Source organism: Hemiscyllium ocellatum, chromosome 30 (assembly GCF_020745735.1).
Source record: "Hemiscyllium ocellatum isolate sHemOce1 chromosome 30, sHemOce1.pat.X.cur, whole genome shotgun sequence".
Classification (NCBI taxonomy): Eukaryota; Metazoa; Chordata; class Chondrichthyes; order Orectolobiformes; family Hemiscylliidae; genus Hemiscyllium; species Hemiscyllium ocellatum.
This window is the reverse complement of record NC_083430.1, coordinates 48465921-48483103: the sequence shown is the minus strand read 5'-3', so window position 1 is coordinate 48483103 and position 17183 is coordinate 48465921. Positions and strand designations below refer to the sequence as shown.

Genomic DNA, 17183 nt, shown 5'->3' with positions numbered 1-17183 from the left:
CATTTTGCTATTGACAATTCTTTAATAAGAATATCTTGTCATTTCCACTTCACAGGGAGACCTGAACATTCAAAATCAAGAGAATGCAAAGAAAAAAAATTAAATTGGAAGAACATTAGATACTAGGATGTGATTTCATTGTTGTAATTTCAATGCAATTTTTTGTGAGAAGCTCTAAGATTACCCATAGATCATCTTCATGAATGACTCCGAGAAGTGGCTGCTCTGAAATTGCTTCCATGTATTTATTCTGTATTTAAATTCTGCTATAAAATCAACTCATTGTTTGTTAAAAATATTTCTGGGAATATAGCCTGAAGGTGTGCAGTGCCAAAGACTGTGAATCCCATCATTTTGAATTTCAAAAGAGTCTATACCAAAACCTAGACATCACATTTTATTAAGACAAATCTGATTAATTGTCGATTAAATAAAATCAGTTTTCTCTGTTGTAAAAAATATCTGTAACAAAAATGAACAATTAATGCATGCTCCCATCCAATCCTATTTTATGAAGTGCTTTTACCTATTCAGTACTTTAAAAAAATACATTAAATAACTTGATTATCAAAACATTCCCTGTTGGAAATAACATCATGTATTCAGAGTTCAAGGTTTTCACGTAGTGATATAACTCCTTGCCCTGGAGCTACAATCTGACTTGACCATCTGTTCCACCTAATTCCTACCATTTGGCATCGATAATAGTGTATTGCCAAATTTCTTTGAAGTTCAGGAGTGACAGGTGATTTTAAAGCGTACACAAGTACTTGCTGTTCATGTGCTCAATGGTTTATTGACAAAGTCATGAGGGCAGAGAGGAGTTATTTTGGTGTAATTTGCTCGACGTTGTACCTTTCTGCTTGCTGCTTTTGCCTTCTCGGTTTTGCTTGGTAGTCTTTGAGAAGGTTGAGTACACGACACAAACCTGTCTCTTGTCTAGTTAGGAGACGAGTATCGAGGCAGCACAGCTGGCTTGATTGAGGTTTCTATAGTGCTTCTTGATTGGGTGGAATGACTTTTACTATGTAGACATTTTTCTTTGTGGAGGGTTCGGAGTCTGAGCTTTGCTCAACAAATGGAGTAGCATACTCCGGCTCCTGGTTAGATAACGGTTCCGCATATTCATGGCTCTTCCCAGAGAAAGGGACATCATAGTGACTCACAACAAGTGGTATAGTGTAGCCATCGTCTATTGGAGGCTTGAAAGTAGATGAGGCTTTTTGGGCTGTTATCCCGACTTGAATAATGTCAGGCTCTGCATACTCTATTGGGAGAAAAATACAAAAACAGTTTTGTGTTAAATAAACAAATATATGATGGGTGGTGCCTTAATCTATGGCAATGAAGCAGTCAAGCAATTTTCAAAAGGAATGGTGTGATAGAAGGCTGTTGATAGTGGTGAGATATGGGCTACTAAGGAACAGAAACCAGAAAAAGGGATTGTCTTTCTTTTTAATCACAAAGGGTTAGTACTTCTATGATCACTACCACATCCTCCAACCCTCCTGGAATCATGTGCTCCTCTAATTCTCATCTTTTGTGCAACCATCATTTTAACTCTCTCGGTCACTATTGGCTGTGACTCCAAGTTGTCAAAGTTCCTCCCGATACATCTCCACCTTGTTTTTTAAACCTTCTTTCAGGAAAGAAATAAGTTAAGTTATGAGTTTGACTGTTTACATAAATTCCTGATGAAGAGCTTATGCTTGAAAAGTTGATCCTCCTGCTCCTCGGATGCTGACTGACCGGCTGTGTTTTTCCAGCACCACACTCTTCAACTATTTACATAAATTGGTTGCTAGTTTAGTTATTAGCACAACTGGGATTGTTTAACAAGTGCCAACACAGGATCACATCAGTTATGGACCAGACCAGAACCCCTCAACGTATTTTAAGAAGGTAGCCCATTCCCTAATGTTTTCTTATTTTAAAAAGGTAGATGTGAAATGCTATCTCTAGATGCAATGTGACTGGTCAAACTACTTGATGTTAAGCAAAACACAATTTATTTAAACACTGTAGTTAAAATACAAACAAAAGAAAGCAGAATTTAGAATAATAACTGAATAATAGATACAGTACCAATACTAATTAACTGTTCCAATTTAATGACATCTTGTTAATAAACCCCTTGACAAAAAGCTAAATTCAGACACACAGATTTCCGCATGCAGTTCTCCAGTCCAGGAGGGAACAACATCAAGAGAAAATTCAGAGACAGTAGCAGCCGAGAGACTGAAGCTCCCAATTCTTTTGAGGTCCCAAAAACTTCTGCTGAAAACAAACGCTAAAAACTGAAAAAACTAACTAGAAAGCCTGTTCGGTGAGAGCCGCCACAGTCCGGCTACTTCCATTGTTCCAACTTAAAAATAAAACTCAAGGTCTCACAAATTGTTCCCTTTCTTAGCGACAGCTTGGTACCTTTGCCGTACACACACCTCCCCCCCCAAAAATAAAAGGACAAAATAACCTCTTATAGTGACCGCACCATCACACATCTCACAGCTGATGTGTTGTTTTGAGGTTTGCAGGAGTGAGACAGTTGAATATAGTCTGTACTATAGTCGAGAGTGTGTCACTGGAAAAGCACAGCCGGTCAGGCAGCATCCAAGGAGCGGGAGAATCAGTGTTTTGCCTGAAAAGTCGATTCTCCTGCTCCTCGGATGCTGCCTGACCGGCTGTGCTTTTCCAGCGACACACTCTTGACTCTGACCTCCAGCATCTGCAGTCCTCACTTTCTCTCCCATGGTCTGTACTATGTCTATTTCAGCCAACTGAAAGTACACACTGTTTGATTCAATCAGCTGATCACTGGGATATACCTGACATTGTGCTGGTTCTATTACACTTGTCATTTCAGAGTAAAGGAATATTAATACAATCAATAAGCTTGTTAGGTTGCTTAAAAATGACATGTTTTGACACAGTGGAGGGTTAAGAAATATTAAGGTGAAGTACATTGGCCCAGATATTCTGATGGCCCTATCGCCATTTCTGTAGCTTAAACTGGAGTTGTAATCAGGACTATTCCGAATTCCCAATGCAGCTCGCTCCAAGCATGCAGCCCAGGAAGCTGAAAATTCCAGGGGGCTATTCCCCTTACTGAAGGTTTGAACGAACCTTTCAGCTCAGTCAGCACACCTACATCCAGAGCCTCAACCGGATCTACGAATCTACTCAAAACCTGCTAATAGTCAGAGAATGCTATAGTTCAATTAAGCTCAAAGTTACCTGGAAAAGTTGGAGGATTAAAAGTTGAGAGTGTGGTGCTGAAAAACTACAGATCAGGCAGCATCTGAGGAGCAGGAAGAGCTTATTCCTGAAACATCGATTCTCCTGCTCCGCGGATGCTGCCTGACTGGCTGCGCTTTTCCAGTGCCACACTCTCGACTCTGATTGCCAGCATCTGCAGTCCTCACTTTCTCTTTGGAGGATTAAAAGCCCACTCTAACTCCTGGATAAAACGGAGCACCTTACTCACCACCGATTCTGCAAATACAGCTCTCTCTTGATCAGAACTGACACCTCTACACTGGACCTGACCTCACTGGGTCCGATATCCACCCTCTGACCGATTCCCCCACCCTCATTCACAAACCTCACCACCCTCGATATGACCTGATCCTACTGGACCAGACACCCCTTCCCTTCAGCATCTCCTTCCCTGACATTCCACTCCACCCCCAGCCCAGATCCTTGCGGACATTCCTGCCCCCTTCCAAACCAAACCTGCCTGACCCGACACCAACCCTGATTCAAACCTAAGCAGTCTACCTTACCCTAAACATTCACCCAATGACCTGGCCCTTCACCTACCTTACACACTGACAATGTCAAAGTGATCTTCAAACAATTTAACTTTTCAAACACAGCAGCAAGCGATGTAATAAAAGGGACATGTCTTAGCATATAATGGGGCTCCTGAACTGAGTCAATTTGTCCAACCAGAACATTCAGAACAAACCAAACCTCGAGCTTTCGCCAGAAGAATCACCGACAGGTTGGAGGGCAATCCTAAGGAGGACTACTGCCTGTTAACTCTGTTATCACAGAAAGCATAATTTCTGGATGATCATATCTCACCTACATTATATGAGTCAAATTATAAGCCATTGAGGATTTTTTTACAATAGAAATTAATCAATGGGGATACACTGCATTTAAGGCAGAACTGTACTTAGCTGCAAACCCACGTAAGACCACAGAGTCCAATGGAGATGGGTACGCTAATTAATAGCAAGAATTACACTTTGAGAAAAGGAACACTATGTGATCTAGCAGAGCAGAGGGATTTGAAGGTTCGGAATCATACATCTTAAAAGTAGTTCCTCAAGTGAGCAAGACCATAAAAAAGGTAATGAGTACTTGGTTTAATGGAAACATGTATAGACTCAGGCGACTGTCTGTGTGGAGTTTGCACATTCTGCCCGTGTCTGCGTGGGATTCCTCCAGGTGCTCCGGTTTCCTCCCACAGTCCAAAGATTAGGTGAATTGGCCATGCTAAATTGCCTGTAGTGTTAGGTGAAGGGGTAAAGATAGGGGTATGGGTGGGTTGCGCTTCGGCGGGTTGGTGTGGTCTTGTTGGGCCGAAGGGCCTGTTTCCACACTGTAAGTAATCTAATCTAATAAAAAAACTGAAATGTAACGCTGAATCTAATAATCTTAAAAAGACCACAGGTGGAATAATATGTACAGTTTGGGCATTTACATTATAGGAAGGATGTTGAGTCAATAGAGAGACCACATTCTAGATTCAGCAGACCACATAAAAAAGGAGCAGGAGTAAGCCATTAGCCCTTCAAGCCTGTTCCGCCTGTGATGATGCTGTCACTTCAATAAAGGTAATTTTGTCCTGGATTTTTTTGTGGTGAGGTTGTAAAGCCAGAGTCTAAGAGTCTAGGGAGCTAGGCTTTTAAAACAAACAGGCTTTTGCCCGAACCGTCGATTTTCCTGCTCCTCGGACGCTGCCTGACCTGCTGTGCTTTTCCAGCACCACTCTGATCTAAACTCTAGTTTCCAGCATCTGCAGTCCTCACTTTTGCCTTTTAAAACAGACAGTTAACAATGGACAGGCAGTGGCCAGTTCTCCTAGTTCAGAGGTTTCTTGTTGGTTTAGCTGTAGCAGTCACAAGATGTGTGAATATCAGAGGGGTTCGAGTTTCAGTAAGTGATCCCTAACTGACTTTGTCCAAAATCCCTCTAGATGTTGTTCCCTCCTGTCTGTAAGATTCTGTGCATTAATGCATCTTTTTACCAAGGGGCATGTTTATGGGATGCTACTATATTGGAACAGTTAATTAGTTAAGTTACTGTATTGAATATTCGGTTAAGTTTTCCAATAGTTAAGTTATTCTAAATTCCACTTTCTTTTGTTCGTGTTTTGATTGCAATGTTTAAATTCATTCTGTCTTGCTTAAAGCAGAGTGGTTTGACCAATTGTATCACTCCTGGAACAGCCACTGCACATCTGACTTTAAAAGAAGAAAAAATCAGGCCAAGGCTATCTTCTTAAAATATTTTGAGCGTGTCTGGCCTGGTCCATACCACACCATTCAATATGGTCGTGTCTGATCATCCAATACCGTCACCTGTCCCTGCTTTATCCCCATACCCTTTGAAACCTTTAGCCCTATGAACTATATCTAATGTTCAGAATATTCAATATTTTTGCCATCGATCATTTTCTGCAGAAGAGAATTTCCACAGGTTCACCATTCTCTGGTGAAATGATTTCTCCTCATCTCAGTCTAGGCCAGGGCTACGTGCAGGGACATGAAGACTTTATATCTTGGACATTTTCCGATTTTTGGTCATTTTCCTTTTTCTTTTGGCTCTGTTTCTTTGATTTGTTCTCTCTTTTTAAAAAAAAATCTGGTTTTGTATGTTGTATTTTAAGATGCCACTGAAAAATGGAAACTTTGTACACTTTTCACTGTGCTCCTGTGTCCCTATACTTGAGTACAGATGGCACTAAAACATGACTAAGTCTAATTCTAAATGGTCTACCCTGTTTCCTTAGACCGTGTTCCCGGTTCTGAACTCCCTAGTCATTGGGAACATCCTGTTTAGTCCTGCTAAAATTTAATAGATTTTTATGAGATCCCTCCCCTCCCCCATCTACTAAATAGTTTCTCATGAATAAATAACAACAGAAATAATTTATTGAATAACTGCATGTGCTTTTGTTTGGAGAGGAAATTAAGGGATGGTTTGACAGAACCGTTTAAAAGTATAAAGGGATGAGATTGACATGGTTTGTTTTCAGTGATTAATGAATGTAAAATTAGGAGACACAGATCGAATTAATTAAGACCTTCAAGCTAGAGGAGGAGAAACATAAAAAGGGACACATGCAGCACTTTTCACAATCTCAGGACATGCCACCAAATGATTTTTAAAGTTGCAATGTAGGAAATGCAGGAGCCAGTTTGCACATAGTAATCTTCCTGACAGAATAATGTTCAGATAAGCAGATAATTTAGTTTAGTGATGCTGGATGAGGATTAAATGTTGGCCACTTCACTGGATGAGTTTCCCTGCTTTTAGATATAGCATTGTGGGATCCTTTATAACCACTTAAGATAGCAGCTAAGACCATAAGACTATAACAAATCGGAACAGGAATAGACTGTTCAACAAGTCTCCTGCACCATTCCATAGGATCATGGCTGATCAAACATTTCTCATTGGTGAAAGTGAGGTCTGAAATGTTGGAGATCAGAGTCGAGACTGTGGTGCGGGGAAAACAGAGCAGGCCAGGCAGTATCTGAGCAGCAGGAGGGTCAACTTTCTCATGTCCGCTTTCCTGCCCTTTCCCCTTAATCCTTGATTACCCTCCTGATCAACAATGTATATTTATCTCGGCTTTTCTGTGGGGCATCTCCGCAACAAACATTTAGCACAGCATCAAAAACAGAAATTGCTGGAAAAGCTCAGCTGGCCTGGCAGCGTCTGTTTTTATTTTGGATTGCCAGCATCTGCAGTTCTTTCAGTTTTGATTTAGCACAGCGCTCTGCACTGCAGTACTCCTATATTCCTCAGCACTGCAGATTCAAAAAGGTTGTAGTTTCAAGTCCCAGTTCAATGTGTACAGCTGAGCAACAGCTGATAGTGAGGCTCCACACTGCTAGAGTTTGGGATTGAAGCAGAAACCTTGTCTACATTAGAAGGATCAGTGATGGGCAGGCACAGGGGATTGGGACAGCTGCTCATGTGGAGCTGAAGCGTCGACTTGAACTGGTTGGGCTGAATGGCCTGCTTTTCTGGTGTAACTTTATTGTATAAAAAGGCACAAGCCTGAAGTCCATAGGAGTTAATTATTGCACTGTAGGCTGAAGGTACTTATAAACTGCTGGCCTTAGAGTTGGATGAGATGGCAGGCACACAGAGTTGTACAGCATGGAAACAGACCCAACTCATCAATGCTGAACAGATATCCTAAATTAATCCAGTCCCATTGGCCCATATCCCTCCAAACCCTTCCCATTCATATACCCATCCAGATGCCTTTTAAATGTTGTAATTGTACCAGCCTCCACCACATCCTCTGGCAGCTCATTCCATACACATACCACTCTCTCGAAAAAAGCTACCCCTTAGGTGCCTTTTAAATCTTTTCCTTCTCACCTTAAATCTCTGCCCTCTAGTTCTGGACTTCCCCACCCCAGGGAAAAGACCTTGTCTATTTACCTTATCCATGCCCCTCATGATTTTATAAACCTCTGTTATGTCACCCCTCAGCCTCAGACGCTCCAGAGAAAACAACGCCAGTCTATTCAGCCCCTCCCTATAGCTCACACCCTCCAACTCTTGCCGATATCCTTAAAGCTTTTCAGAACCCTTTTGGTAGGAGATTGTAAATTTCCAGTTCTAGTTTGAATTCACAGTCTTTCTGTATTTTTAATGTCATTTTGACACTTTAAAATGTTTTATGTGATGCATAACATACACATTAAACTGTTACATAGCAATAATTTAGTGATGATTTTAGATTCATCTATTAAATAGCGAAGAAGCAGGAAAACAATGTTATTTTCAAAGAACAATGCCATTAGTCTAAATTGGTACTCTGTCAAAATCTGACAGTTAGTAGCCTGTTTTTCTGATTTGTTTCACTTGGAAAATACACTTTCCTACATTGCTTTATTTACATTTAGTTTGCCTACATTTTTTTTAGATTATTTACAGTGTGGAAACAGGCCCTTCGGCCCAACAAGTCCACACCGACCCGCCAAAGCACAACCCACCCATTCCGCTACATTTACCCATTTACCTAACACTACGGGCAATTTAGCATGGCCAATTCACCTAACTTGCACATTTTTTGACTGTGGGAGGAACCGGAGCATCTTGAGGAAACCCACGCAGACATGGGGAGAATGTGCAAACTCCACACAGTCAGTCGCCTGAGTCGGGAATTGAACCCGGGTCTCTGGCGCTGTGAGGCAGCAGTGCTAACTGCTGTGCCACCGTGCCGCCCATTTCTTGTATATTACTTCCCACCTCTCACTACCTTAAATTCTTTGAGACCCCATTATCTACCTTCTTTGTGAGGATACAGGTCCCACCCTCGTTCTGTCCTGAACCATTGGTCCAGCACCTTTCTGTGCCAGAATGTGTGCTCCTACCTCACAGAAAGGAAGCCTTTCTTTCCATACCCTTTTAATCCAAGTGTTAATTCTCCTGATCTCTTGGCTCTTACACCAACTTACATATGGCGAGAGAAAGAATCTACAAATTATTCCCCAGGGTCTCTAATCCTGAGAGTATTACCCACTGGAGAGGGTTCGTAGAGTCATAGAGATGTAGAGCACGGAAACAGACCCTTCGGTCTAATTCGTCCATGGCAACCAGATATCCCAATCTAATCTAGTCCCATTTGCCAGCACTTGGCCCATATCCCTTCAAACCTTTCCTATTCATATACCTCCAGATGCCTCTTAAGAGTTGTAATTGTACCAGACTCCACCACTTCCTCTGGCAGCTCATTCTATATACGTGCCACCTTCTGCGTGAAAAAGTTGCCCTTAGGTCCCTTTTAAATCTTTCCCCTCTCACCTGAAATGTATGCCCTCTAGTGCTGGACTCCCCCACCCCAGAGAAAATATCTTTCTATTCACCCTATCCATGCCCCTCATGATTTTATAAACCTCTGTAAGATCACCCCTCAGCCTCCAACACTCCAGGGAAAACAGCCCCAGCCTATTCAGCCCCTGCCTGTTGCTCAAACCCTCCAACCCTGTCAACATCCTTGTAAATCTTAAGGGGATACATATCAAGAAAGGAGAAACAGGCTGGACCTCCTTGAAAAAAACCTAATAAAAGCATTTTAAACTCTGTAAAGCATTGAATATGAAGATTATCTTCTCTCTTGTGGAGAGGAGTGTAACTAGAAACCATCGATATAGGATAGTCACCGAAGAAACCCAATAAAGAACTCAGAACTTTCTTCTTGGTACTTCTTACTGCAGATGATAATAGTGTAAATGTGTTTAAAAGAAGCTAGACGAGGGTATGAAGGAAAAGATAGTAGAGGGTCCTGGTTGTAGATTGGGATGAGGGAAGATGTAGACGAGGCTTGAGTGAAGCATAAATATCAGTGTGGGCTGATCGGGCTAAATGGCCTGTTTCTGTGCCATACATTCGATGTAGTTTTCTGAGGCCTTTCAGTCCCTCATGTATATACTGGCCCTGTAAGAGCCACTTCCACATTGCCTGCCATTTTTTCCCTTCTAAGTATCTATCCAATTCACTGTTCCAAATATATACATATATAAATATTCTTAAAGGGCTTGACAGGGTAAATGCTAAGATGATGTTTCCCCTCATGGTAGGGTCTAGAGCCTGAGCCCATAATCTCAAAATAAATTGGTGTCAATTTAAGACTGAGAGGAGGAGGAATTTTTTCTGTCAAAGGATTATGTCTTTGGAACTCCTTGTCACAGAGAGTGGTGGGGGCAAAGTCCTTATGTATACTTAATGCTGAGATAGATAGATTCTTGATTGATAAGGGATTCAGGTCTCATGGGATAAAGGCAGGAAAAAGGATGTGAGGAATGTTGGAACAACCATGATCCTATTGAATGGGATGAATGGCCTACTCCTGTTCCGACTTCTTACCATCTTATATTACTAAAAGTTATTGTTCAATCTGCAAATACCTGTAGGGTGTTCTTGATCATAATTTGCTCCTTTTTTTGAAAAAAGAAAAGCAGTCCTTATCTCTCTCCGGTTTTTCTCTTCCTCTGGGAACGATGGCAACTTCATTGTTTTTTAAAAATGGGATTGTGAACTAGTACGCTGAATTTGATCCCAGGTCTTTGTGTTCTCGCCTGTATTTTGCAATGTTGGTAACATATTATTGGTCCGGGCTATGAAAGTTCAATAAATATTCAGGAGATAAAATCACCACAGAAAAGAACAATGAGAGTAATCCCTACAGAGGGGAAATAGGCCACTTGACTAAACAAGTCCACAACTCCCCTCTGAAGAGTTACCCAACCAGACCCATCCCCCTAACCTATTACTCTACATTTAACTCTTGGTAAAAACAATGACTGCAGATTCTGGATCAGTGGTGCTGGAAGAGCACAGCAGGTCAGGCAGCATCCAAAGAGCAGCAAAATCGACGTTTCGGGCAAAAGCCCTTCATCAGGAATAAAGGCAGAGAGCCTGAAACGTGGAGAGATAAGCTGGAGGAGGGTGGGGGTGGGGAGAAAGTAGCATGGAGTACAATAGGTGACTGGGGAGGGGATGAAGGTGATAGATCAGGGAGGAGGGTGGAGTGGATAGGCAGGTAGGACAAGTCATGGGGACAGTGCTGAGCTGGAAGTTTGGAACTAGGGTGAGGTGGGATAAGGGGAAATGAGGAAACTGTTGAAGTCCACATTGATTCCGAGGAGGAAGATGAGGCGTTCTTCCTCCAAGCGTCTGGTGGTGAGGGAGCGGCAGTGAAGGAGGCCCAGGACCTCCATGCCCTCGGCACAGTGGGAGGGGGAGTTGAAATGTTGGGCCACAGGGCGGTGGGGTTGATTGGTGCAGGTGTCCCGGAGATGTTCCCGAAAGCGCTCTGCTAGGAGGCGTCCAGTCTCCCCAATGTAGAGGAGACCGCATCGGGAGCAACGGATACAATAAATTATATTAGTGGATGTGCAGGTAAAACCTTGATGGATGTGGAAGGCTCCTAAATGCACTTAAGTCTCACATCCCTGAACATGACGGGCAACTTAGCATGGCCCATTCACCTAACATGCACATGTTTGGATAGTGGGAGGAAACTGGAATACCCAGAGGAAACCCATGCAGACGTGGGGGCTTCATGCAAACAGTCACCCAAGGCTGGGATCAAACCCAGTTCCCTGGCACTGTGAGGCAGTAATGTTAACCACTGAGCCACCTAATGGTTTATATTAAAGGGCTAAGATATAGTCCGAATGGCCCTACTTCCACTCCTATGTCTTATATGAAGAATAGCTCTTCCATTTAAGATAGATATGAGGCAGAATTTCTTCTCTCAGAAGATTATCAATCTTTGTAGTTCTCTATCTCAAAGAGTACAGTCTGGGTCATTCAACAAATTCAGGACTGTTAAACACGTTTTTGATGTACAAGGGAGTTGACAGTTACTGGGAGGGAAAGTGGAGTTAAGTCCACTTAAAAGATTAGCCATGACCTCCTTTTGAAGAATGCCATGGGTTTTATAAACTTATCTTAATACAGTTGAATTAAAATCAAAATACGCCTAAGGTTAAATTTCGATGTGGGCAAATTCCTGTAATTGCCTGTTTGAAGTGACAGGTGGCGCTGCTGCCCTTATTTTGAAGGAAGTGCCCATAAAAAGATTTGAAATCGCATTGTTTAGTTATTACAGAAATAAGGTGAACAAAGTTAAATTTACAGTAGCTATGCTCTCTGTCAATTGAATTCAGAAAATCAATGCAAAGTGGCCACACTTTAAAATAATATCAAACCAAGAAATGTGTGAAACTGGAGGCAGCTCAGAAATGACAGTTTGTTGGATAACATATTGACTAAACGTACCCATTTCGCAGTGATAGTCCCCTTATTAGATACTATACTGCTGCAAGATTCCTTGATTCACGAAACATGCCCTCATATCTATTAATAACTAATATTGATCACTTAATAGATGATCCACATTCATTTGAGTGGAAATTGATTGGCCTTCTGAAATGTCAGACTTTGTCAAACCTAAGATTTTCGAGGCTAATCAGAGTTTGTTATTTATTTGTCAACCGATGTCCTCTTGGGATTCGCTGGATTCAAGGTGGTGGGGAAAAGGCCAGAAAGTGGAGTTAAGGCTACTTAAAAGATCAGCAATGACTTTCTTCAAAAGAATACTACAAGGTCTTCTGTGAACATCTGAAGGAACATCACCTTTAACAATGCCAGGGAGAGTTACTGAACAAAGAGACCTAGGGATGCAGATACATAGTTCCTTGAAGGTGGAGTCGCAGGTAGACAGCGTGGTGAAGGCAGTGTTTGGTATGCTTGCCTTTACTGGTCAGACCATTGAGTATAGGAGTTGGGAGGTCATGTTGCAGTTATACAGAACATTGATTAGGCTACTTTCGAATGCTGCCCTCAATTCTGGTCTCCCTGCTATAAGAAAGACGTTGTTAAACTTGAGAGGGTGCATAAAAGTCCTCACTTTCCTCCTGCAGAAAAGATTTACAAGGATGTTTTGGGGCCTGGAGTATTTGAGTTAAAGGGAGACAATGAACAGGCTGGAGCGTTGGAGGCTGAGGGGTGACCATATAGAGATTTATAACATCATGAGGGGTATAGGTACGGCAAATAGCCAAGGTCTTTTTTCTAGAATGGGGGAGTCCAAAACTAGAGGGCATAGGCTTAAGGTGAGAGGGGAAAGATTTTAAAAGGACCCGAGGTTAACTTTTTCATTCAGAGGGTGATGTGTGTATGGAATGAGATGCCAGAGGGAGTGGTGGAGGCAGGTACAATTACAGAATTTAAAAGGCATCTGGATGGGTATATGAATTGGAGGAGTTTAGAGGGATATATGCCAAGTGCTGGGAAATGAGACGAGGTCAGTTTGGGATATCTGGTCGGCATAGACGAGTTGGACTTAAGGTCTGTTTCGGTGCTGTACGACTCTATGACTATAATACAGCATCCCTCATCAGCACTGCAGTGGAGTATAAACCTAGAATTTTGAAGTTAACTGAGAACAGTGGGACCTAAACCCGTTGCTTCTAACTCCAAGTGAGAACATTGCACAGCTTAATGCTGAGCTTGTTTAGTTGGCTCATTACAAGATCAGATTTTATCTTGGGCTTTCCACGTACCTCAGCTGATAAAGGTGCTAAGACCAAAACAACTGATCTTGTTGAGTTGGCTTGTTGAGTCTGTTATGGATTATAGAGTGCAGTGGTCTTGTGGCTTGGTAGTAGTGTCCCCAATTGGGCTAGAAAGTTCAGGTTCAAGTCCCGCTTGCTCCAGCGATATATCAGATGGATTAAAATAATCCAATTTGCTTTAAGTTGAAAGCTGTGAAGCATCAGCCAGGACTCAAGCCAGAAGCATATTACATTTTAGGGCTAAAATGTTAAGATCAAGGAACATTTTTGATGTGATATGATTAAAGTGTTTTAAATGGTGAAATGATTGGATATCCAGATGCATGTTATTAATATTTGAAAGGGATGTGAGCGCTGAATATGAATTTAAAAACCTAGAAACTAGATTAGATGAATTCCTCTTCACTCAGAATGATTAAACTCAGGAATTTATTACCAATTGTCTGTTAAAAATAGCGATTTTTTTTCAGCTGCTCAAGATGTAGTTGATTCAGTTTTTAAAAGGGACAAGAACTCTCAGCCTTGGAACTCCTGGCCTCAGCAAAGACCCGATGAGGCATCCACTCGGTGATCTTTGGATGGTACTTGGTGGTCTCTCAGCCTGACATGGCTACAGTGTGGATTTCTAGTCTCAAGGTGATACCAGAGTGAGCTCCCAGCTTTGTGAACCCTGAGGTGAAATTCAGTGCAGGCTGGAGTCAAGGCCCAGTCCAGGCTGGAGTCAAGGCCCAGTCCAGGCTGGAGTCAATACAGTGTAGACTGGATTGGAAGACTATTGTTCTGAACTTCTGTTTTTCTCTATTTTATAATTTTATAACCTAAATCTCTAACAGTGGACTTTCTTACTTCTATACTTTACCAAGAACTGTAATTGAAACAGCTAAATCTAGGGACCTTTGTGTGTGTGATGGCACTGTAAGGGGTGACTTGTAAACTTTTCACAGTACTTGTTTGAGCACATGTGACAAGAAAGCTAATTCTAATTCATTCTAAGGAGGCATAGTTCTAAAGCCGCCTATAAAAGAACCAACAGCAAAGTAAGGAAAAACTTTCTCACACAGTGAGTAGCGAGGCTATTGAATGCACTGTTGTGTTCTGAAGTTCGGAAGAAGAGTCAAACTGGACTTGAAACATGAACCTGTTTCTCTCTCCACTCAGATGCTGCCACAACTGCTGAGTTTCTCCAGCACTCTGTGTTTGCTTCATATTTCCTGCATCTGCGGTATTTTACTTCTGTAGAATGCACTGCCTGGAAATGTTGTGGATATGGGTTCAATTGAGAAATTCAAGAGAGTAATAGATGGTTATCTGTATAAAAATAATGTGCAAGGACATGGGGAAAAGGCAGGAGACTGACGTGGGGTAATGCTGTTCACTTAAAGAACCAGTGGAGGCACAATGGGCCCAATGGCCACCTTGTGTGCTATAACACTGAATTTCTGAAGAACATCGAAGACCATTAGGGTGGCACAGTGGCAAGCACTGCTGCATCACAACAGCAGGGTCCCAGGTTCAATTCCAGCCTCAGGTGACTGTCTGTGTGGAGTTTGCATGTTCTCCTTGTGTCTTTGTGGGTTTCCTCTGGGTGCTCCGGTTTCCTCCCACAGTCCAAAGATGTGCAGGTCAGGTGAATTGGCCATGCTAAATTGCCTGTAGTGTGAGGTGCATTAGTCAGAGGGAAAATGGGTCTGGGTGGGTTACTCTTCATAGGGTCAGTGTGGACTGGTAGGGCCGAAAGGCCTGTTTCCACACTGTAGGGAGTCTAATCGAAAAAAAATCATCTCAGGTCAATCGAGGGCTGGGAGAAGGGTAGCTACTGTTCCTTACATTGTTGCTGCAGTCTCCTGAGGTTTGGGGTTTGGAGATTAACCAACACAAGTGTTTTTATCTGTTTCTTTTGTCTTTCAGAGGAGACTGCGTGACAGAGGAGATGAGGATCAATTAATGATGCCCACTGGCTCAGACATGTCTGCATGACAAGGCTGGATGGACTTAATTCCTTCTTTTTCATCTTTTCTCAGTTGTCTTGACATCATAGTGTGGCAGCGGCTGGGGCCCAGCACAGCCCTGCATAGTGCGAGCAACGAGGCGGGAATTGGCAGCTGGCAAAGGACGTCAGCAGCTGTGACAGCGACAATCTGGGTGTCAGGATTGAAGCTTTGTGAACGGTAGCAAAACCTGGCCTGTCCGAGGCGGCCTGTCCAGGGACAGGGAGGGAAGGAGCCCTCTAGGGGTGAGTGACTGCGTGAGCCCTCTTGGGGAGAGTGAGTGAACCCTCTCGGGGTGAGTGAGTGAGCCCTCCCAGGGTGAGTGAGTGCGTGAGCCCTCTCGGGGTGAGTGAGTGCGTGAGCCCTCTCAGGCAGAGTGACTGCGTGAGCCCTCTCGGAGAGAGTGAGTGAGCCCTCTCGGGGTGAGTGAGTGAGCCTCTCGGGGAGAGTGACTGCGTGAGCCCTCTCGGGGAGAGTGACTGCGTGAGTCCTTTCGGGGAGAGTGAGTAAGCCCTCCCGGGGTGAGTGACTGCGTGAGCCCTCTCAGGGAGAGTGAGTGAGCCCTCTCGGGGAGAGTGAGTGAGCCCTCTCGGGGAGAGCACAGCTTGGAGCATCTGCAGGTCCATGGCTTGAGAAAGTACTGTAACGTTAGACTTTTTAAACTTTATTCCTATATTTTTTCAACCATTATATAAATAAGACTGTAGTGCTGAATTATTTAACTAATTTCTTTATTTTTCTATGACACGATTTTGTATCTCAGTGCTTCATACCTAGGATGGCATCATGTGTAGTGACCCTGTACACTTTCCACTGCACTCTGTACACCAACAAGACCTAAACCGAAATCTAATTGGTCTTTCTGCCCAACATGAGGCTGCTAAGGAACCTTCGGCTGAAAAGTGCAGTTGTAGAATGAAGGTAGGCTCTGCTAGTTTGTCGATAGCTGACATGCACGCATGAATGCATGGGAAATTTAAAGGTTCCAACCACATGTTTAATTCAGCGTTAAACCCTATTTTCAGGAGAGGAGGGAAGGAATGCAGGAAAAGAGATACAATTGACCAAGAAAACCCATGACACTTATTGATGGAAAGGAAATATATCCAGTACCTGACAAGTTGTTTCCAGTGATGTACCTGCCAGACTCATCCTCACTGGTGTAAGTAATAATCTCGGAGTCAGTGGGCTGGTGTAGACCTCTTTGACAGTTCTGCTTTTTGACTGACTTGTCACATACTGCAGATAAAAAAGAACATGTAAAATGAACAATATTCCTAGTTGGACATGTTTATGCAGTCCAAATAAATGAGCAACACCACAAAAGTACTTAGGGGCACACACTGTGTCTGAAAGACACTACTTGAAGTTCAACAGATGATTAGGCTCATTATAGTTTCCTGGATTTAAGACAGGGTTTAACAGTTTCAGATCATAATTGCAGTTCCCATGTATTAGGGCAGGAGCCATTGGGGTTGAGACGCTGTTATCATTCACACCTCTGCTCGACTCATCTTTTATTTCTTTACCTGTCCCAATATAATTCACAACAATGGTCCCAGGAACGAAAAGCTTAACATATGAGGAACTTCTGAGGACCCAATGGAGTTTAGAAGGATGAGGGGATCTCATTAAAACCCACAGAATACTGAATGGCCTGGACAGAGTGGGTGTTTCCATTGGTAGGTGAGACTAGGACCCGAGGGCACAGCCTTAGAGTAAAGGGAAAGCCTTTTAGAACAGAGATGAGGAGAAACTTCTTCAGCCTTCTGTGGTGAATCTATGGAATTCATTACCACAGAAGGCTGTGGAGGCCAGGTCATTGAGTATATTCAAGATGGAGATAGATAGGTTC

At 42.8% G+C, this 17183-nt stretch overlaps 1 protein-coding gene across 1 annotated transcript in view; it reads right to left on the bottom strand.

Moving 5' to 3' along the window:
* Positions 1 to 255: 255 nt before the first annotated feature.
* The window catches only part of si:dkey-34d22.1 (discoidin, CUB and LCCL domain-containing protein 1), a 142213-nt gene continuing 125285 nt past the window's right edge, over positions 256 to 17183 (bottom strand). Inside the window, exons 14-15 of the mRNA XM_060847378.1 lie at positions 16442 to 16567; positions 256 to 1267 (exon numbers count right to left, since the gene is read on the bottom strand). Coding sequence (XP_060703361.1) covers positions 990 to 1267; positions 16442 to 16567 — 404 coding nt within the window. The 3' untranslated portion in view covers positions 256 to 989. The remainder of the gene's footprint in view (positions 1268 to 16441; positions 16568 to 17183) is intronic.